The sequence below is a fragment of the Bombus pyrosoma genome, linkage group LG12 (assembly GCF_014825855.1).
Source record: "Bombus pyrosoma isolate SC7728 linkage group LG12, ASM1482585v1, whole genome shotgun sequence".
Lineage (NCBI taxonomy): Eukaryota > Metazoa > Arthropoda > Insecta > Hymenoptera > Apidae > Bombus > Bombus pyrosoma.
The window spans coordinates 6,779,338-6,802,573 of NC_057781.1; the positions used below are offsets into that span (position 1 = coordinate 6,779,338).

A 23,236-nucleotide genomic window follows, 5' to 3' on the forward strand; every position below is an offset into this window, starting at 1 on the left:
TTCCTTATTCCTATACATCCATATTTTCTTGTAATTCATAATATCAGAGACAATAATATACCCAAGGTATCAAATACTTTATTATAAATATATATAAAAGTACATTCATTTAATACATTTGATTTAAAAACTACTAATATTGTAACATTATCAATAAAAAATATAAAATATCATTTATCACAAGTTATTATAAAAAATAAAGTTCTATCTCATGCGGCATATTAATCAAAATTCATATTATTACGTCGTTCAATATCTTTAATCTCTAACATATCTGTTTTAAGATGCAATTTCATTATTTCCCGCCAAATATCCATTCTATGTTGTTCATTATCAATTCCAAGTCTCAATAAAATATTTTCATTTATTCTTAACAAGACCCTTCCAGTGATATCGTGCTTAAAAAACACAAATGATATTGATCAATGTCGACCAATGCAGAAGTGTATAAAATACAGAAACTATATATTTCTTTGTGTTTAAACAATTTAAATACTTACATATAGAAACTTTTCATGGTATAATTGATAATAATCACTGCAATGCCTCCTCAACCATTTTTGTACATCTAACACATTCCATAAATAAACAGGACGAGGTCTAGCAGTTTTGTTCTACAATATCCAATTCATTTACAATCAGCATAAAGTTTTTATACCCTTAATTGCTGCATTTCTTTCATAAACAATTGATCAAATTCCAATCATGCTAACAATGATAGCGCTATCACTACAAGATTAACGTACCTTTGGTTTATTAGTGGAATTAACTACTTCTTCTACCATTGTGTGCAAAATTCAAAATATAAAATTACAAAGAACAAAAATAGAATAAAATAGGTTAAAAAAAATTAAAAATAATACGTAATGTATCCTCCTAATGATACAATCATAAAAATTGTATAAAATGTATCTTATTTCAAAACTTGTTATTGTTATATTACACTAAAATGCATTGTAGAAAATATACAACATGCAACAACTAAACAAAGTTAATTTAGAACGTTTCTCTTCGCTGCAAAATTATATTGCTTCTATCCATCTATCCTTTGTAATGTTGAGCATAACTTCTCCATTTTGTCACTATGCAATACACCCATTTTAAAATGTAAGCACATATGTATTATGTGACTAGAAGTTCAGAAAGACACTAGGCTAAATTATAATTGCTCAAAATTCATATTACGTAAAACTTTTATTCATTTTAATGACGGACAATCAAATTTAATTCAAGCTATAAATATTCAATGTTAAAGTATTGTCCAAAAATTGTTTTAGTTAGATTGTTTGATTAATATCTGGTAATATCAGATAATATATTACAATGCATTTCAGCTTTTCTAATAGATATTATCGATCTATATATCTTTTTATGATTTAAGTTGCGTATTATACATTTGAAGACATATAAAATCTATGATATTCAAAGACATAATTTTCTACAAGTAATGTTCGAAACATGCGAATTACAGTATTATATTACCTTAATGCCTTCTCTGTGATATATTTCATATGTGATAAACGTCACATATGCATTAACACTTAACATTAAACAAACAAATAGCATTAAATTAATACAAATTTAAAGCGCGCGAGTATCACGATTCAAACGCAATCTAAAACTGAATGCCAACTTAACATGAACGGAAGTACATTGATTTGACTTGCCAACTTCATTTAACGTCATTAAACATTGTTTCCGATCTTTCTCCAACAAGTGACGGAAGAAAATGGTAAGTAATTCTTATTTATCGTGTATAATTCTTTTAGTTTGCGATATTGTGCATAGTGTATTTGTTTAATATATAATATTAATAAAAAAATTAGTGCATAGGACGCAGTTTTACATAATATAATCAGTATTAACGGTGATGTATTCGTGAAATATGAAAGTGCGGAATGATTGTTGACCATGTGGTTCTCACATTGTGTATAATCGTAGAATACCATTTTTAAATAAACTATAATTTTTTCAAAACTCAGAACAAAATGCACTGAAATCTAATATTTATATTTTGAATATTACATGTTAGGAATATTTGTATGTTTATATTTTATACATAACCTCCATGTATATTACTAATAATTTTAAACCTTAGAAGAAAAAGTTATAAACGTAACTAAGAATTATTTATTCACGTTAGTGAGCATCAATATTCCATATCACTATTATTATTGTATATTTCACTTTTCTATTTTCAGACTTGCAAACGTAGGAATGGTGGACGTGCCAAGCATGGCCGTGGCCATGTAAACCCTGTCCGTTGTACTAATTGTGCACGCTGTGTACCAAAAGATAAAGCAATTAAAAAATTCGTTATTCGTAATATTGTAGAAGCAGCTGCTGTAAGAGATATCACAGAAGCAAGCTTTTATTCTGCATATCAGCTTCCAAAGTTGTATGCCAAATTGCACTACTGCGTTTCTTGTGCTATTCACTCAAAAGTAGTTCGCAACAGATCAAAGGCAAATCGTCGTATCAGGACACCTCCAGTTCGTAATTTCCCTAGGGTAATTATTATTAAATTACATAGTTACGCATATTATTAATTTCATCATTAATTTTTGGACGTACATTCATTGTATCATATCTTTGTTCTGTTTAGGATCTGCGTCAAGGCCAACAAAACAGGAAATAAATTACTATGTAAATTTTAAATAAAATAAAGTATAAAATCGATATTAACTGTTTTTTATTTATATTATTTATTCTACAAGTTACAAGATAAATTATTTTAAACTTCCTATCATTCCTAAACAAGTCACTTTAAAAATTTCTTATTACATGATTCAAAATTAATATAATAGTAATGAACAATGTAAAAATTACACAAGTTAAATGTATTTGCATAGTCCCACATGAGATACACAAAGAAATAATACACTTTCAAGTGTAGTCTTAATATCAGCTAATAATAAACAGTACCAATTAGTTTCCAAAATGTGATGTTAAATATGAAGTGATACTTTATGTCTAATGCCTGCTAATAATGCGTAAAATTGATAAAAATATTTTGCATATAACTGTAGCAAGAATTCCGCTATTGTTGCATCTTTTTTGTAAAATTAATATACAATTAACAATAATTGCCCAGTACATCAAGTGAGGAATCATTTATTTGCTTCCTCCATTGCTTTTTTGAGCGTCTTTTCAAATATTTTTTTGGAATCGCAAAATCCTTGCTTTGTTTTTCCAAATGAGTTCGGACCAGCCGAGGTTGGTGTTTCTCTTCCAATATTTCTCATCCTCATCCTTGCTTCTGCTGGCATTTCCTCGGGTTCATCCTCTTCATCTGCATTGAATACAGAAGCTACTGTTGGCCTCTGGATTGGTGTTGCCTTTACAGTGGGTTTCTAAAATACAATTCTCGTAAGAACAAATATATATATCCTTTTGTCATTTTATACATTACTACTTACTGATGTAGAACCTAGCTTTATCTGAATACCCTTCTTTTGTTCTGTTCCACTTTTCTTCCCAAATCCAAATGCCAGCTTCTGTTTCTTGGCATCACTTTGATTGTAATTACCAGCCTCACAACGGTCATCTGATCTAATCGGTGAACGATCCCTTCCTCTGTCATCTCCCCTGGAGTCCTCTGCTCTGTACACACTTGACCCTGACAACGTCAAACACTGGCAAAGTTCAGATCAAGTTAAACAACATTATATCTTTTAACCGGAAATATTTAAGCGGCATGCTTAGCACAAGTTTCTTGTAATTCCGAATAAAATTCAAAAACAAATGAAATCAATAAATGATGATGAAGAAGAAACAAGTGTGTATGTAACATACATGTCCTAAAGTTATTTATAACAATACGATATACGATATATGTATATTTACTTGATAATTTTATTACATAAGGTTAACATTCAATCCGTTTTTATTATTGTGAAGCATCCTTTGGCACATGGTTGTAGGATGCGTGCACCCAAAAACGATACATGAAAAGTAAGAAACGAGATTTAGAAAATAAAAATACGATTTGCACGTCTAGTTTTGTTCTAAAACTGTTTCGTAATAGATTTTCTAAATTACATATTTAGAATTTGGTGTTTCCATAATTAAAGATTGTGGGCATGAAATCAATAACGAAAACAAATCAAGACTAGAACACTATCCATTTTCTGCAAGGTACGAAGTAAATGTTATTTTACCAAATGCGACTGATACGATTATAAATAAAATGAATAAAACCTTTTCTATATTCGTCCCCTGGATTCCTCTTCGACATTTTTCTGATTTTCTTTGGACGCAATGCGAAATCCAGCGAACTGAAGCACTGTAACGACAGTAACTGCAGTTTACTTCACACTAGTGTACCTAGTTTAGCGCAAATAGGGACATTTAAAGAAATATAGCAGCGGCTAGTAATTTTCTTATAATAGTTAGTACAGATAGTACAAAAGAGAGAAAACAAAATTTATTTAATAAAATACATCTTTAATAATTACAGATATTAACGTTAATTAGAATTTGTAGTTTGGAAATTATCTTAAAAATATTCTTTTCATTTATTTAAATTTCCTTACCAAATCTCCTTTTCATTGGGATTATGCCTGGCGCTTCGCGCTATATATTTGAATGTGCGTACAATACATATAAATAAAGCATTTTAATCTTTAATGTTAGTTATTCTATTGCATATATTTTTATATATAGGGTGAGTCACCTAAGGGTTTAAGCTGAAATATTTTCGATATTATTAATTATATCGGAAAATGTTTCAGGTAAAAGTTGAATGGATTCAAAGGGAGCGTGTTTTAATGTTAGTTTCTTTTTGTAGGTGGGCTCATGAAGGTCATAAGGAGGTTAACTTTGTTGAAATTTTTATTAAATTGGAATTATATATCCTTTAGTGCATTAATCGATGCAATGGATATAGGTAAATATAAAAGTAGTGCCTTACGCCTCTCCTTGTTTATCGTACGATAAGTTTTACAAGTTGAAATTGAAATATCTACTAAACTAGTAGTTTTTCGACACAAGTAGATCAATAATTTTTTATAGAGAATCTCAAGCTGCATTAGTGTATTACAAAATATAATTGCATTAAAAAAAATGTTATCAAAGCCATTTTAAAAAATTAAGTTAACCTACACATTATCTCTACGCGTCTATCTATAAGAAAACTAATAACATCATTTATAATATACAATACAACCGATATTTTGATTTAAACTGTTAGTTGATTCATTCTGTATAATGATTTCTTTTATGAATAATTGACAAAAATTGTTTAATATATTGTTATTATATTCCTTATATCCACATATTTCTTTTTATGAATATTTAAAATAATAAAATTACTACCATAATTACATATAGAAAATTTATCTTTTTTAAGAAGAGATTTCTAAGTACATGACAAAGTTGTCAGAAATATATAGTGGCAACTGTAACGTTTATTTACAGATTCTAATGTAAAATTATACAATTAATTATTTTGAGATAACAAACACTTCGTTAATTTATTAATTGATTTATTCATCTATTAGTTAAATCATTGAAAGTATGATAGAAAAGACAAATAATGTATACAAAGTGATCGTAATCTTATTTTCCTCGTGGATATTGATATAAAACTGTGAGTACGAGATCAGTTGTTGAAAAGCCACGAAAGCAAATGTATTTCTTTAGAAAAATTAACTCAAACCACAGATAGCGATTCTAAAGTACATCTATAATTTTCAAAAATAGAACAAAACCAAGTCGTTACCAAAGCCGAAAAAAACATTAAAAAAAGGAACCGTTTTCCGTATACTTCCAGTTGAATTTTTAGTTTATTTGCTTATTTAACAAAAGAAAGTTCCTATTATTTATTAGTGAGAAAATTCTAAATCGCCTTTTCGTTCGAAGATGTTACTAAACCGAATTGGATTCTTACTGGTGAGATCATTATAATTTTTTTGAAACGTTCTTCCGAAGGAAATATCTTTAATTTAATATTATTAATCTGATCTTCTACCATCATATTCATAATAATTACCAAATCTCGAAACTGTAAAGCGAACAAAGAATCTTACTCAATAAATTAAGTACATATTTACAAAATTCGTAGATAAGATTAGACGTCGGGGTTTATCATTTCAATTTATTTAAAACTCTTCCGAACCGCTATAATATCTTCGGTTCTTTGATAATTTCCTTATCAGATACAGAAAATAATAGGAACGATTCAATGATGATATTCATACTCTGAATATCATCGCATCGTTAATGTACACGATAATGAAGAATCATCTCTTTTTATTTAACTGCTATTGTATGGAAATTATATTTACTTAAAACCTTTTGCAGCTTATACTTCCTCTCTCAATGACCTCTCCTGCATACGAGACGACACAAAGTGATAATTCGCAACGTAATATACTTAAACTACATATTCGAAATAAATATCTTCGCTGGAAACCATTTTTTAACGAAGCTATGTTTCAGTGTACAAACCGGCTCCGATTTGCAAGGATAAAACCTTTTGCGAAAATACATTGTATTATCCGATCGATATAGTGTCGAGGGAATTAGGAAAGAATCCCCATCTTCGAGATTATGCTACCGTGGATGATGTTCGTAAATTTCACGATCGGATTCATTGTCTTAGTAATTGGATATTATGACATGCAATTCTTCGACTTTTTTCGTCCTTTCATATTACCATCGAATAATCGTACCTGGTAGTAGTTAACAAACTACTATTCATTTCAGCTTATTAGCATAAAAATTACACGTGGTTACATATACACATGTACATGTATGTATTACAAGATATACGTTATCTTCATCGCACACTGTTACCGAATCTGTCTTACGTAATTATTTCTTTGGTGATGCATCGAATGTTCCTATTTTAGAACTATCTTTGGTTTGCTGTAAGGCACTTTTGTTCCTTAAAACTACCTTAAACTATTTCATTGACTACTATTTGCATTTCACGCTTTGCACATTGCCCTCTTTGCTCGTTTCTTCTTCGATTCTATCTTTTTCTATCCTTTTTGGCCATTCGACAATTTCCGCTTTCCCTTCCGTATTTCTTCCACGCCCAGACTTTTTGTATCAATTTTTCTGCAAACCTTCCAGTGCTTAAATGTCCCTTCACTGGTATAATAAACGTCAGTTTTCCCCTTCACGCATCCAAAATCTACATGCTTTCTCCAAGCTGCCACGCCTTGTTCCGTACTATCGAATAATAAAATGCTCTATAGTAATGTTCGAAAAGAACCTCATTTCCGATAAATTTCACACATTACAAGCAATTCACACTATGCCTCGACTCAGCGTGCTAGCAGTTTAGCTTTAACTAATTACGATAATGGTACATTTTTTAATTGGTATTCACACGCTTTCATATGTAGCCTTTTTTTTTTGTTTAACAGATAGATTCGTTACCAGGATACGAGAATGAACTGGAGGACAAACCACTTTGTTTGTCTACGGTAAATTAACGACTTGATCGATACTTCAATATTGTAATATTATTGATATAATTATGTTGAAATTAAGACTTTCTTGGTTACCGTAGGAGCAACTTGTATTTCCTAAATCAGGAATAACGAAAAATTTGGAATGGAAGTATATCGTAAACCATGAGGACTTGGTACAAGCTATACGCATCGAGACATGCCTGTAAGTATCATTTTATGCCAATTTCTGTTCCGTTCGGTTTACGATAAATACGACGATAATAAATTTATTCTGAAATTTCAATTTAATTTAATAATAGGGAAGAGAGCCAACCATGCAAAGTGATCGATGGTTTCGCCGAAGGATACTATACACAGTGCAAACAGAAGTTCATATATCGCCAACTCTTGTCATTGACGGACAATGGTACGATAACCAACGATTACTTTGCATTCCCAACAAATTGTTGCTGTCACGTCGAATTCAAAGTTGACAAATTTTTACATTCATTTAATTCTCATAAGAGATTAAAATGATGAGGGCAAATGGATGTCATGTTAAACGTGATATTAAATATAAATATTATGGTTATACATCCTATACTTATATTGCGTTCTCTTATTACAAAAAACGTGTAATGTACTTTAATAAACGAAACACGATGCATTAATAGCCAGTGCCGTCACTTATAATAAATACTCGTCTTACTCGATTCAATAGAATAGCCTTTATGCGACCTTTATGGCTACGTTATGGTCATATTTATTTTATTTTATCTTTTTCTAACATCACAATACATTAGAATCACAAGAGCATATCGATCAAAGTGCAAAAATATTTTATCAATCGAGATGCGGAGCTCCACTTATCAATACAGTTTGCATAGCAACATCTTTAGCTTTCTACATTGACAGGTGCAACTATTTTTTACTTTATTCTACTTTCTGTCTAGTTAATGTTCATATTCGGCGATATATTATAATTTCACTGGAACCTCTATTTTTATCATTAGCGAACATTCTAGTCTAACGCTTCACCTTTCACGCGCCTTTTTTATTCTTCCCCGTCTCGCCTCATATTTATACCGCTGCATCAACGTACAAAGATTTCTCTCACTTCAGAATAGATCGTTTCCTCTCGTGACATTATCTCGCGGTGCTTCTATCTAATTATCTCATACTATGTACTTACGTAAAGAGACACGACCATTTTAATTTGTACGTAGATATAAAAGTCGATTCGTTCGTCATAATTCTTGATAATAATTCAAAGTAACCGAGCCGTGCGTAAACGTGACATAGAAAATATAGGTATCACGGCACGATAATTATTCGTGAAATTAATTAAAAAAATAAAGAAATTCGCGGGAACGTATTACGTGCAACAAATTGTGTCGATCGATATAATCATCAGAATTATCTTGCCACGAATTAGATGACTTTCGTGTTTCGACTGCGTAAGAATAACCATTCATCGTGAATACCTATACGTGTAACCGGATACAAATAATGGTAGAATTCCGCCGATTTGCTTTGCTTTCTATTCGGCATATTCAGTTCGGAGTTCAACTCGGTGCATTAGACTAGAAATCGATAATTCTTATACCATATCATACAGGTTTCTTCTATGGATAGATATCTATTATTACAATTATCTGTATAGCTATTACGTAGTTGAAAATTCTCTTTTAATTTTATCGTTTGATGATTTCTATATATTCTGCTACGAAGTATTAAATGTCATTAAAATATAAGTCATTTTCTATTCTTTTCTATTCTTCATCGTCGAGTTTCCCATCGAATACGTATCAACGCAAGCTTAACGAGGTTCTAGTTACGTCATTGTTTAAGTGGCCGATTATGTTGTTCACGTAGAGCGAAGCAGGAACAGGGAAAATATGAAAACCAATGAGCGGCCCGATGAAAATCGCGCTATTCATTATTCCGAGGGATGTACCTGCATTTCACTGAAATCGCTTTCATTAGCGTGCTTCGACTGAGGAACTTGAATAGGAAAAGGAACGCGCGTTCGCTTCTTCCTCTCCTTCAAGGTTCTCCGTTACGCTTCCCGAATCGTATTTCAGCATAATACAGCGTGCATGATAGGCTATGAATTTTGGACGCATCGTCCCTTGTCTGGGTGCAACGGAAGAAAGTAAGCCATTGACACGATTGGCAAATTTCCAAAGTGCACGGCAAACTCACGGAAGACACAGGACGACGACGAAGCGCAGATACGACGAATAGCTTTAAATAGAATTATCCTATCCGATGGAAACTCTATGGAATAATTGATAATTATCAATATCTGTAGCAGTTCTAATTCTAATTCTCAGTTTCTAAATAAAGTCAAGCAATGTCTTAATTTTGCAACGAAGCTTTATATTTACCTCCTCCGATCTTTTCTATTTAAAACTGAATTTACATAAATACCGATATTATAGTTGTTACTACTGCTATTAATGTAAATCATAGAGATAATCGAAATAGTTGCAGCATTAACGAGAACAATTGGAAGCAAGAACTTAATGTAAAATTAATGTCTGGGGATTAGAAAATTTCACCAGATACGGATCTGCGGATCTCGATGAATCGGCTTAACCTTCTTACAAACGAAAGGAAAAGAGATTCGCTTCCAAATTTTGGAAAAAAAGAAAAATATTCTCGTGGTGGGCAACGCTCTCCCGTAAAAGCTAACAAGGTGGGAGTCGGTATAAAGAGAGGAAATACTCGATGGTGATGGCCAGTGAGTTCAGTGAGAGTGCCGTGATCCTTTTACCGATCTACCGTGAAAGTCAACGATGAAGGTACGCGTCTCAAGATCATTGTGTACCGAATTTCTTTCGGTTCATATGTGAAGTGCTCATTTTCCTATCGAAATCTTACTCTTCCCTTTTTTGTTCCAACCGATTAATGTCAACTGATTGTCAAGAAGAAGACCTTAGAAATCTTGAAATAGAGTTTACATTTGTGCGAATTAATTATACTTGTCAATTTCAAAATTCACCACAAGGAAATTCCATTTATTCGAATTCTACTTTAGCAAAGAAATCTTAATCGATGCCTGAATTAAATATGTACTCCTGCCGGTTGAATTCGATTATCTGGACGTTGAACTTCTATCATTGCGCGAACGAGAAGTCCTTTAAAGAAGAAGGACTAGTTATACGTACGAATACTGTTTATGCTCCAATGAATCCAGGACCCCGAACCCAATGGACTTCCATTGTTCTTAAAATATCCTCCCGATAAGATCGATGTTACTCCAGTCTGAAATTCGATTCATAAGATCATTTTATAAGGCGATCTCTTTGCGGTTTCGCTTCCTGTGGTGCGATCGAGGGTGGAGGCGTTGCGATTAAAATCCACGTGAAAGTAAAGGATATTTGTTTCTACTCATGGATATGTTCTCCCCGAGATGCACACACGGCAACGTAGAGAATTGCATTTTGTTCTCGCGCGTTCGATCTCGCGATGTTTAGAAGGTAAAAGTGTGAAGAAACGCGACGATCATTGTCATTAACAAGCGGTCGCTTACCCGTGAGAAATCGCGTTTATTCGTTTGATAACTAAAACTATCTCTCTCAACACAATACAAAATATCGTCTTGCCTTTTCCTTCGTATTATCCTTTCTGAGAAAGTATTCCACTCGATTTTTCGTACGTACGATTTTTCCGCCGCAAATTTTCCATTCCATAAACGACACTCTACGAACTTTCTTCCAACGAAGAAAGCATTTCTCGCTGTTAAATAAACGAACATAAAAGGAGTCCTTAAGCGTTTAGTTTAAAAATAAAAATAACAAAAATATGAAAGTTGTGAGGGATCCCAAGATGAAACGATACGAGTGAGTCCATCGTCACAGAGTGAAGAAAGTTAAAATGGATGACGAAAGATCGTGGCGAAGTATTCCTTTCTATCGATATAACAGGTATAACAGGAAATGATTTTCGCGATACGCAGATTCTTCGACCGGACAGGTACCTTTCTTTCCGAGGAATCGGATTCTGATGCCCAAGGTGACGTTTTTATGATATACCGGCTCGCTAGACGCTTTTTAGAAATCGTGTCGAGAGCAATGCAAGCTGGAGCGTATGGTAACTAGGTCAAACGTTGGCACCACCGAGTGCAAGGGCAAGGACACTTTGATCACTTTCGTCCGGCTGAGATAATTCACATTTCTCTCGAGTGGTTAGGCCAAAAATACGGAAATAAGTTTCACGGTGTTTCTCCGGATTTATCACTTCGGCACGAGTGGTTGGAGAATTGTAAAGAAGATTTATCTCCATTGCATTTGTGGCTCGACTGAAATGTTCATCGATATCGTTTCGATAAAACACCGGTTCTTCTTCATGGGCTAAAGAATTTATTTTGGAGGAAAATGTTGTGAGTTTGAAACGCGAATCGATGTTTCTACAATTTTCAGCGAAACTTGCAACGTTATTCATCCAAGAAAAGGATGGTGCAGTTGAACGTAGACGAGGATGATTCTGCAAACTGGAATTTTTATTTTCAAGTAGCAGTTGAGCATTTGTTTCTTCGATTTTTGCAAGCGAATAAGGAATGTAGATCGCTGGAGATTTCTACTGAATCTCTGCATCGTACGGGACTATCTATTTTATTCTATTCGAAATATAAGAAAGAAAAATTCTCGAAAAATCTTTAGGCTATTTTCTAAAAAATCAGAGCATAGGCTATTAGGAAAACAATTACTGTGAAACTTGCAAAAATTCGAGAAAGCTCAATTGCAACATTTAGATTGGAACTTCGGAAACAGACAAACGATCGAACATCGACTTTCGATCTGTATCGAGGTTTTTCATGCTTTTAATTGACGACACTCGTCGTCAATTTCTTAGTTTCTTTTTCTCTCGATACAGTTTGCGAAACCAGTAATTCTGTCAAGATCGTTGATCGTCGCTGCAATCACATACATAGACATAGCTAAGACACGCGTCTTCGTATGACTTTCACCAAGAGCCGCTCTACTTGTTGCATTCACGTTCCAATGCTATATGTTTCACTGATTTATAAACTTACTAACATGTTACGCTGCGATGCCCTGTTAGGCATTGCATACACCATTGATCCAATATACCGTCCAAATATCATCAAACAAGTACATCAAGTACAATCCTAAATATCCTTCGTGCGTTCTAATTGTCTTTTAACTCATTCGAAACTTGTTCCCTATCGTAATTCGTAATAAATACGGTAGTGCGCAAATGCTTATGGCAACCACCGTATGTATCAGCAACGCTGAAAATTCGTTTCCAAAGGGATGAACGATCGACTCGAATGGCCATCGGCTTCGAATGAGTTAAAAACGATAAGACGATATCGATAATCACGTTCCAATGAATTTCAGTTACTGTGGCTGTTCACTCTCGGCTGTTCGATCGTCGTCGTTCTATCGGAAAGCACAGACTCGAACGAAAAAGCGTTACGAGCACGTGCATCAGCGCAACTCGAGCGATTAGCACCCTATCGAAGAACATCGACAGACCAAGGGACAATCGACGAACAGTGGCAGATGCTGGAAAATGCGGCCAACGATCCCGCGATTAACAAACTCAGCGACCAACAAATCTTGGAGATCTATCGACTTCTTCCAGAAAATCTACAGAGAGACGTCATAGATCGAGTTGGCGGGAATCGAGCTATGATCGAGATGCTGGCAAACCAGAAATACATGGCGTTCATGCAAGATAGGATAAAGCGATCAGGATCGAAACGCGAAGTATACGATCGTGATGGATACGAGTCGCCACCAGACGGATACACGCACGAGTACACAGGATACGGGCATAATACATACGGAGAGCACGATGAAGGAAATTCAGAGTCGCCTGGATCTGGATCTGATTCTGGATCGATTCTAAAGGGATCTGGCAGCCTGATCGGTGGCATAGCCAAAGGTATAATCAGTGGCCTTGTGAGCGCATCCAGCAGCGCTTCGAAAGGATCTTCCTCGATCTCGGCGCAGAGTTCCCAGACGAGTGTCCAGTCGAGTTCGTCGTCGAGCGACGATAAACCAAAGCCGAAACCAGAATATGGACAAGTTTACTCGGTAACTATATAGACATTGGCAAGTTAAAATTAAAACGAGCGGGTTCGATTGAGATACGCGATCGCAATTAATTTTCTATGAGATGGATCGGTGTCGATTGCCATACATTGGCGAGGAATGTAAATGGAGTTTCCAGTTCTATATCGGAGGAAATGCTTCGTTCGTGAAAAGTTTTCAACCGAATTACATGCTGGCGGAAGTTGATGTATGCGCATAACGGAACGAGCGGATATCAGCAATACTGGTATTTGGAAACGAGACTATGAAGGCCTTCGTTGCCTTTATAGCGAATTTTACGTAATTAGCTTCAGGTGAAAGTGAATTCATCTGCGTAGAAAGTTTGTTTGTGTTTCGATATGACAACGGTTTGATTTGACGAAAAAAAGAAGAAAAGAAATTGCGAAACCTATGGAGCTTTCTTTAAACGAACCCGTCAGCTATAATGAAACGCTCGGTCGTTTTTTGGCGAAAACGAAATAGAGTAGAATGACAGATGTAGAAACATTAGTACAAACGATTATATCGATATATTAGCTGCACGAAAAAGAAATCATTATGTGGGTCGTTCAGGTTGCAATTAAAGAGGGAAATCTTTAGCTGGCTCTTATCTTCGCACGCCCCTTAGCTAATCGTAGGAAATATTTCACGCTGAAAGAATTTCACGATGGAAATAGGAAACGTGTCAATTACGAATCGTTGTCGAATGAAATTTTCCCGAGTATATAATGGCTATCGCGAAACTTTCATTCTTTTTATACGATCTACAAAAGTTTGTTACAAATGGGCGCAACACTATTTCACAATTAGTCGATCCACGAATACCAGGCTGCGTAGAAATTTGCAATTTCCATCGTGAAATTACGATGTTCGTGTAATCGACGTTGAGTGAAACAGGTCGACCGTAACATGTCATCGCCGATCGTTCGAACCTGTCGTAATTGAGTTTGATTTGCAACATAGAAGCAACGATTAAGGAAATCATCCGAATCTCCAAAGAACGTCGAATTGTAATTTGAAAATGTTGGAGCGCGCATTTTTTATATATTAAATAGAACATGGAAGGTGCACCGGTTGTGTGAAAAATGTGACACAGATAATTCGCGTTACCATAGTATGCACAGTTCTTATATTAATATAGAGGCATTCTTATAATAATCTCAGCTGTATCGTGCAATATATAATACTCAATAAAGTACAGATTAAATCGCATCTCGATTAATTTGCGCAACACGTGCCTTGTTAATGGAATTTTTCTATGATAGTACAACGATAAGGCGTTCGACATGTGGGACTTCAAAAAGGCGATCATTACCACGTTAATGCAAGCCGTAAAAGCCATAAGTGGCAGTGTGATTGCTTTGAAAGGTCAGCTACTGAAAGGGGGCGCTTACCTTGTTGCGGCCAAGAGCAAAATTATCACTAAAACCGGGGATGCTATCACGACCTTGGGTCGTAATATCGTCAAGAGTGCCGTGCATCCTCCTCAGCCGCATCCTGCATACTTGTACGACCATCCTCCGGAAGGTGGTGAGTGATTCTCCAATTTAAACTCTCGTCGCTTAACGTGTACTCTCGTGTTGGTAACTTGATGATCAATAACACACAGATGACGAATAATTTTCTGTCTGTCTCTGACTTACGATATATAGTTTAATGATATTACATATATATAATTTACGGAGCAATTCGCTACCGAAAGTCGTGAAATTACTTTAATTTAATATACGCATCAGCTTAAAGATAATTGGAAATTAAAAGTGGAATGAAACGGAACAGGTCACGAAGAAAGTTACGACGGACCACCGCCCAGTATCGAGGAATATGGCGAACCTCACGACGAGTATCAGGAAAGCGGAAATTATGATTCATCCTCGGATGGTAAGGCTTCTCCATGTGAATAACGATCGTTGAAACACGTTATTAACGCCGCAGCATCGATACTAATACACTAATAATCTCTTACCTTTTTGAAGTTTCATTTGCAAAGGCATTTCATTTGATCGTAATGCAATTTTCCATAGCAACGTTAACTCGTTAACTCGAAATACGCTTATATTCTTGATTCGGACGTATGATACGCTCCATGTATATACATACGTACGTTATATGTGTAAGGGTGTTCTTGTATGCTTGTAAAAAGAATTCGGTGAGAGGCGTAGAATCTCTGTAGAACACTGTTACGCGTTTTGGAATAAAGAAAGTAAGAGCGATCTTCGCTTTCAAACGAGATCCTAATCTCCGGAACTTTCCTCCGTGTACGAGCACGAGGAAAGCGAAGAAGAGAGATGGGCTGCGGAAGAATTCCCGTAGTGGTATGTTGAATTCCGCAGCCGTTCATTATACAGGGTGTCCACAATTTCAATTTCATCAATTCGATTCAAGACTTGCTCGTTTTGGGTCCGTTTTTTTTTTTTTTTTTTTTAGAAAATCTCGACAAAGAAACGAAGAAGTTTTCGGTTTCAAAATCATTTATTTACGCTCACTTGTAGCGACAACGCGAATAAACAAATAAATAAATGAAAGAACGAAAGTATTTTTGCTTCTTCTTTCCTAGTTTATCGATACCCTACACGCTCGCGGAAGTTTGACATTTAAATTGGGAACATCCTGTATATATTCGGCGCCTTAAACACAGGTCCCACCACTGTGAATTCTTCCTCAATCGCAACACGCTTCTTTACTACGTGTCACGTTTCTACGACTACGGTCTCTTTGAGACACCCGTGATAATTAGCCACTTCCGTGAGAACGATTCTTTCTTCGGTGATCTTCAAAATTCCAAGTTAATCTACTTTCGCTCTGAACCTTTCGATATATCACACCGTTAACACGACTTTCTCCCAACAAGATCATCGATCCTTTCGATAGGATGCTTGTGTGAAACAGGTTTACCAGTTTATATTTAAACAAGTTGTATTAATCCTGAAATATTACAACAGAGTACTGTATTCTCACCGGTTTCTGTTTCATCCATCTCTATACGGTGCTAGCTCTTTGTAATTTACGCTTTCTAGTCATTTTCTAGCATGTGAAGACCAAAACTATCTGCCATATCTGGACTTTATTTCAAGTGTCATGATGTCATGCGAGCGAAATTATGCTTTTCATGGTTAGGCTGTTCTACTGTGTGCGTATGTAACTAGCAGGATTGTATGTAGGTGTAACATCACACGACTAATCAAGATGTGCGAATTTATTCGTTGACTGACGATTTAATACGTCGATAAAATGACTTATCACAAAGTGACCAAGTTTATAAATCGATAAAGTTGTACAGAAAGTGTCCCTACTAATACACTTGTACATACGATCGGTTACACGGTAACAACTAAACGGATTAACTTCTCGTTTCATGAACTTCGATTAAAAGAAAGCGCAAAACGAACGTTTATCGATAAAGAGAGGTACTTATTAACGCTTAAAAGTAGCGATTATTAATACAATAGAATGTGGCTAAGCGTATCTAATATTCGACGGTTTGTTGATAAGAATCTAACGAATTTATCATAACTTCATGAAACGAAGGATTGTCGTTCAGACACGACTGACAGACGTTACATTTACAGTTGCCCAGGCGGGCCTTCTAATCGTGAAACCAACGAAACCGAACGATTACGGTTACGATCACCACACAGCGGACTTGGACGCCCAAAAACCTGCGGTGACACACTCGGAAGACAATTACTACGGCCCGCCACCGGAACTGCCCCACGAAGACACCGAAAACACCGTGTTAGGAAATGCAAACAGCTATCAAAATTTTAATCAGGACGATCACAACGTGAATTCAAATCCAGAACCGTCGTTGTCCGGCTACGATCATATTAAAGGACTCGACTACACTTCTCTTGCTTCTGGTTCACTGTCGAACCATCACGGTCCACTGACTATTCAACAGAGCGTCGAATATCCACCGATACACATTCAATACTCTCTTCCAGATAAAGGCAACTTGCAGGTTCTAAACGGAGATACAAACGGCAACGATCTGTCCGTGTACTCGAGCTTATCGATCGACACAGACCCACAGAAAATAGAGTCGATTAAGATATCGGCGGAGTTGCCCAAGTTGCAACCGCATACGAACTTGCAGAATTTGCCATTGCTGCCGTACTCTTATCCGCTGCAAGGGCCGCTGAAGATACCACTGTGGAATCCGCATATCTCGTCGCCGTATTGGCAAAATCAGGGATTGCTTCAGCCGTACGCTAATTTCAACCTTCATGGCTTGTATCGAAGAAGAAGCAGCTCGCAGAGGAGAAGATCCGTCAGCGAGATCGCGCAACGTATGAGACTGCAACGAGGCTAGAACCGAAGAGAGTAGTCGCAGGTAATTGGAATCGCGTTAGACGTCGCGAATATCCTCCACCGTGTGGTTACTTGGCACGCGAAGTTTCACGCGAAGCGATCTCACCAAGATCTGACGTTGCTGAAATGGTTCGTGTCGGGTTCTTCGATCATGCAGCAGCTGACGAGAGACCGGAGTCTGCGATTTCTCAGTCGTTCGATCGTAGGCGTCGTGATTTTTCTAATTTTCTTTCGCGACTTATCGAGACTTCGCCACGTCTTCTGTGTCCTGTTTCATTCCTCGTATATCTGAGAACATACACGAGGCAAAGATTCGATTACTGTCATGAATAGCAGCTGTAAGTATAGTAGCTAATTGGAGGCGAGCTGCGTGTATCTTGCGTCACCTGTAGTCTACCTTATCGTCCATATTCTACTCCGCATTTCGTTACTCGTGAACATTGCGTTGCTCGGAACCACGGAAGCTCAGCGTGATACGATACTCAGCATCCAGAGAACGTGGCTCTTCCGTTATCCCGAATAGTTCTATCGCTTTTTCTCCAGTTCGCCTTCTACAGTCAAATCCATACTATTTTTATATTTTATAATTCGCAAATATAATTATAATTTCCTTCCGATACTTTCTGTTACAGTGGTCTACTCCTATTCGTACTACCCGGTCGTCAATAGATTCGCAAGATATCACAGACGTTAAAGAAGCCAGGCATTCGTGTTGGGATTGAAAACTATAGTGAGTGCAAGGAAATTCGGTGTACGTAATATCGCCGAGGAAAATCCGTCGAATTTTTCCCAAAGGACCGATCCAGGAAGGAGGAATGTTAGCTAGAGACAATTTACCTACATACGAATATGTATGCGTACGTGTGTTGGCGCGTGTGTGAGCGTGTTCGCCCGAGTTTCGGCTTTCGCCTCGTTATCGTCGTAAAAGAAAACCTAGAAATTTCATGGATTCGATGGAAGTTATTCGAAGACGAATCCTCACGGAATTATCATCGAAAAAAGAAAGCTGTCCGACATGCAAATGAGGGAACGACGAACGTGCGACAATTATGGACAGCAGTCGAGTTAACGTACTTTGTAGTTGATTTTATCTTGTGATACGCGTTGAATCGGCAATGAGCCGTACGATGTTCACTCTTTTCGCATGATCGCCGTAATAAATACGATTTTTGCATCTGGTTTTCGTTGATTGCCGATCGTTAAGAAGGCGAGCGTGCTGTATGAAAGTTTATAACGATTCATTATGCGTATAAATGCAAATGTAGCTCGAGTAACGCTGATGCCGATTTTCATGCAGCGAAGGAGGCCATAATAATACGATTAACTACTTTATTCTCCCTTCCTTTTCTCCTAACAACCATTAGAATTCGTAATTATAGGCATCGTAGTATTTTTATTACGCTCTCTACGACTTGGCCTTGTTTTAATTAGTATTTTATGGTGTATATACAGTTTCGCAAGTGAACCATCGAGTTTGAATAAATATTTGTTGTTATTGTTATCCTTTGACTTTTATTATTCGCCGTTGTTATCGTTGATAATTTAATAAACTAATTTTATCTTAATTCCCTCTTCTTCAATTTCATTCGTAATATTTGTTTATTAAAAGAAAGATTATTCGATACGTACCGATACTGTGTTGGAAGGTGCGTTACTTTGTTCTCATATTATTGCGTGCAAACGAATATGAGCGACGAATATGAGGAGCAACGAACGACAATCAGGAAATAAAACGTCTGAACCAACATCCAGCCTCGATCTCCTTTCATCAATGCTTCCTATCGAGTGCAATGAACCTTCAATCCTGAATAACACCAGTTCTTTCCAAATACATTGCTGAAAGATATCGAACGGCTGAAACATCCATATAAAATGTCAATGCCTGTTATTTTGTTATTCTGATCGCTCCCTCAACTGACAAAACGCTTGAAACTGCCTAACGTATTTTTTCATTATCAATAAATCACATTTCTATGATTTCAAAAATAAATATAGAAAACAAAACGAAACAAAAAAGAAACAAAAAGAAACAATCACGTGGAACAGAACCGAAGTATTAAAAAAAAAAAATTATCGAAATGTCACACGTTCAAAGATTTATGATTTTTACGCAAAGACCCGTTACAACGACTTTGTCGTTGTTACGCGACGAAAGAAATGGCACGCGAATGACCAAAGCGATGCAAAAGTTTCCCGTTGGTCGTGAAAAAGATTGAATGGCACGGTCGCATAATTTTAGTCATAAACTCACGTAGCACCGATGAATATAGTGGGTCACTGGATCACACACGTTGGTCCGCGCGTATCCACGCACACAGGTGTATCCTCACGAGGGAATCCAGTAGCAGGATATGGAGAGAAACGGCGTTTAACCGGTCTTCGATCACTCTGCCCATCTGCCGACTCGCAAAGGGCCCCTGGTACACTCGTAAATCGACTTTCCTGCCATCGAATTCTTCTTCCATCCATCGTAGTAGATTTAATAAAATACAATCTGCCATTGAAACGTTCCAACTCGTTCTCTGTGGAAACGTTTAAGCACATACCTGACAAATGATCGAAACGAGCGTACGATTCCAGCTATCCGTAGGAATCTCAATGTTTAACAAAATATCGTTGGAAATTGATTGGCGTAGAATTGAATGGAGACGACGATTCTCCGTTCGGTATGCTCATTTTCTTTCTTTTCTTTTTTCTAAAAGCGGCTTCAACGAAGTACCGTTTCGGAGAGACGTTGGCTGCGTATCGCTTTAGTTCCTCGTGTCGGAAGAAACACGGGAGAAAGGAACGTAAGACGAAAGAGAGCGAGAAATATATCGAAAATATCAGAGCTTCAGAGAAGAACAGGTGGCTGAAGCATGAATTATTTAATTCGGGAAAGTTTTGCAGAATCGAGGCGTACAGCCTACGAAGATCTAGAAACGAGCAGAGTCGAAGAACGGTTAAGTAAAACACGAGCAAAACGGGAATTAATTTCCTTTAGAAAATTAAGAAGGATTAAAATGTAAAATATCCACGATGTTTTCGTTACTTCGACACAGCCGTAGACTCAGTTAATTGGACGAACGTTGTAGGAACGATTATAGATGGGAAGATATTTACTTACGTGATACGATTAACTGAGATTCGCTTCCGTTGCACACGCAGAACGAACAAACGCAGAATTGGGAATTCTTGTGAATTTCGTGGAACCCATGACTTTTCCCGGTTACGTTCCGCATTTCGAAGCAGCTGTTATCCGTCAGAGTAAGGTAGGAGGCACAGCGTTTCGGCCTTCGATGATACGTTCGCCGGTTGCGAGTATAAATGAAGGACAATGACCTAATTGCGTGCAGAACACACAGTGCTCCCTCAATGTCCAATCATCGCGCGCGTTAACTCGTGTTCGATTATTTGTGGCCGTAACTTGCGGCACATTCTTTTCCTATTTTTTATCGTTTTCCCGTCTTTTCCTTCCAGTGAGAACGCCAAGTTGCACGGGTGATAAATCTGAAAATTATAATTTCTTCGTTTGAGGAACTTCTTGCTCGGAAGGCGAAACAATGAAGGTAAGACGTCAGGCTTTTTAGCAACGTTATTGTTTACCAATATTTTCTCTAGTACCTCGTTCTCGATGAAACTTCACCTTCGCATTAACAGCAACAAAATCTACACGGCGATTTCGCACGATTCGACGATTTTGTTGAAAATAACGTAACTTGCTTTGGTCGAAGCCGAGCGTGGTTTACGTGTACACCGAATCTTCTGTAATTTAAGAGATTTATCGACGTTTCTGATTGTGATTGAAATTACAAAAATATAGATTAGACTCTTCTTAACGATTATCCTAACTTTTGCATGGAAACTTTTGTAAAAACGAACTTTAGGTATTACATTGTTCGAATTCGTACGAAACGCGAACTATGAAATAACGAAATGATTCTAAAATCTTCTAATATTAAAATAAATAATTCTCTAGTAAAGTAATTAAATAAGACACGAGTATTTTATACGTACGAACTCTGTTGTCGAATAATCTCTTATTCGTGAAACGTATATCAGCGTATAATTCGCTTCAACAATTTTCCTTCGTACAGTTCGATTAATTTTCTTCAATTAACTAGAACTCCTCCCATTGCTATACAATTTTGCCAATTTCACTAGCATTAGTTATGTCACGGTATTCTTCACATTGTATTACACTGGACGAGTATACAGGTATGCGCCTGTAACTACGCTACGATTGAAAAATCAAGTTAATAGGCCTGTCTACCCAACGTAGAAACTAGTTCCGTTATATGACAAAAAAAGGATACTCGGTCGATGTCTGATTATTATCATTAACGGGAAATAGCCATACGTTTCTTCCTTCATCTTCGAGAAAACGTTTCCCTCCTCTCCTCTCCTGAAAAAGTACCGCGAGAGATAGAAGACGCCTAATTATACAAAAACTACGTACCAACCACGGACGTTCTAAATATTATTAATGCGTGTAAAAATTAAGCTTTCTCAATTTTTATTTCATTGCAATATCCTGACAGGAGTATCGTCAATCATTCGTCGAATTAAACTACTATTTATCGGTTAACGTTATAAATCAGACGTTAAGAAGAAAGACAGTTCAACCTTTCACGTGGAATGTTCTTCCATCATCGATAACGCGCGCTTGGCAGACGAAATTACCAAGCGGAAACGCGAGTCGAGCGAAAACGAAGTATAATCGTCGCGATGCAACAGGTTGCATCCACCATCGTCGTTTCTAATCCATTCGAGCCGGACCATCGTCGTTTCCATGCTCGGCTATTTTCTTTTCGACCTCGCTCCTCTCTTAGCTTCTTACTACCCTCGCTTTTCCTACGTCGATGTGGCACACCGTCCCACTTTGTCCGCTAACAACTCGCGGCACTTCTCTCTTCGGTTTCATTGCCAGTGCCAGCGTCTCTCAAACTATAGATACGATCGGTTAACGATACCATTGTCACGGTCATTGTTACGACCGTTCAAATCGGCGCTCGACGTAACAAGCTGAGCGGATGGTGTTGAATACCAAAGCACTTGCTTTGAAACGTATTTCACTGAACGATTCAATTTTATCGCCGTGGAATCGTAATCGAAACACACGGTTTCTTTTCTCACCGTAGCTCCAATTGACGTAGAATCGAACCTGCTTAAATTACTTTTCGCATTGCTGTTGCTGTATTCGATTCGTTTTAACGAGATGCTGATCGCTCGCTCTAATATACCTGGTAATTAAAGAAAATGAAGAAATCTTGTCGTCTTTTATCGAAGAATATTTGAGGATCACTGGCTCGTATTACATCGCACGCGTTGACTCTACCCGTACCATAACCGCGAAGAATGAAACTAAGTGCACGTGTTGATATGCGAATACCGTAAGACTGGCCTGGACTTCCGGTTTTAACGCGTCCGCTTTCCCGATCCTAATAAATTCTCAAAAAAAAAAAAAAAAAAAAT

At 36.7% G+C, this 23,236-nt stretch overlaps 4 protein-coding genes and 1 long non-coding RNA gene across 6 annotated transcripts; 2 read left to right on the plus strand and 3 right to left on the minus strand.

Annotated features, from left to right (window-relative positions):
* Positions 1–115: 115 nt before the first annotated feature.
* Positions 116–1,093, minus strand: LOC122573863 (protein aveugle). The gene is made up of 3 exons (XM_043740788.1): positions 747–1,093; positions 501–614; positions 116–398 (listed from the first exon to the last, which is right to left on the minus strand). The coding sequence occupies exons 1-3, from the start codon at positions 783–785 to the stop codon at positions 222–224; spliced, it is 330 nt and encodes a 109-aa protein (XP_043596723.1). The 5' UTR covers positions 786–1,093; the 3' UTR covers positions 116–221.
* Positions 1,094–1,639: 546 nt separating this feature from the next.
* On the plus strand, positions 1,640–2,679 carry LOC122573862 (40S ribosomal protein S26). The gene is made up of 3 exons (XM_043740787.1): positions 1,640–1,732; positions 2,202–2,510; positions 2,606–2,679. The coding sequence occupies exons 1-3, from the start codon at positions 1,730–1,732 to the stop codon at positions 2,636–2,638; spliced, it is 345 nt and encodes a 114-aa protein (XP_043596722.1). The 5' UTR covers positions 1,640–1,729; the 3' UTR covers positions 2,639–2,679.
* A 140-nt stretch (positions 2,680–2,819) lies between these two features.
* LOC122573861 (PEST proteolytic signal-containing nuclear protein-like) lies at positions 2,820–4,304 on the minus strand. Its single transcript, XM_043740786.1, has 3 exons — positions 4,201–4,304; positions 3,420–3,619; positions 2,820–3,353 (listed from the first exon to the last, which is right to left on the minus strand). Exons 1-3 carry the CDS (start codon positions 4,235–4,237, stop codon positions 3,111–3,113), a joined length of 480 nt encoding a protein of 159 aa, XP_043596721.1. The 5' UTR covers positions 4,238–4,304; the 3' UTR covers positions 2,820–3,110.
* A 2,143-nt stretch (positions 4,305–6,447) lies between these two features.
* LOC122573851 lies at positions 6,448–19,300 on the plus strand. 2 transcript variants are annotated; one of them, XM_043740769.1, is made up of 8 exons: positions 6,448–6,754; positions 7,377–7,436; positions 7,523–7,626; positions 12,773–13,474; positions 14,737–15,001; positions 15,251–15,352; positions 17,041–17,804; positions 18,415–19,300. In XM_043740769.1, exons 3-7 carry the CDS (start codon positions 7,621–7,623, stop codon positions 17,781–17,783), a joined length of 1,818 nt encoding a protein of 605 aa, XP_043596704.1. In that variant the 5' UTR covers positions 6,448–6,754; positions 7,377–7,436; positions 7,523–7,620; the 3' UTR covers positions 17,784–17,804; positions 18,415–19,300. The 2 variants fall into 2 exon arrangements, with proteins under 2 accessions (XP_043596704.1, XP_043596705.1); XM_043740770.1 differs by having other exon boundaries at positions 6,586–6,603.
* On the minus strand, positions 17,929–22,147 carry LOC122573866. The gene is made up of 5 exons (XR_006318830.1): positions 20,889–22,147; positions 20,034–20,304; positions 19,412–19,636; positions 18,180–18,333; positions 17,929–18,070 (listed from the first exon to the last, which is right to left on the minus strand). It is a non-coding gene; the product is annotated as an uncharacterized LOC122573866 (long non-coding RNA).
* Between the last annotated feature and the right edge of the window lie 1,089 nt (positions 22,148–23,236).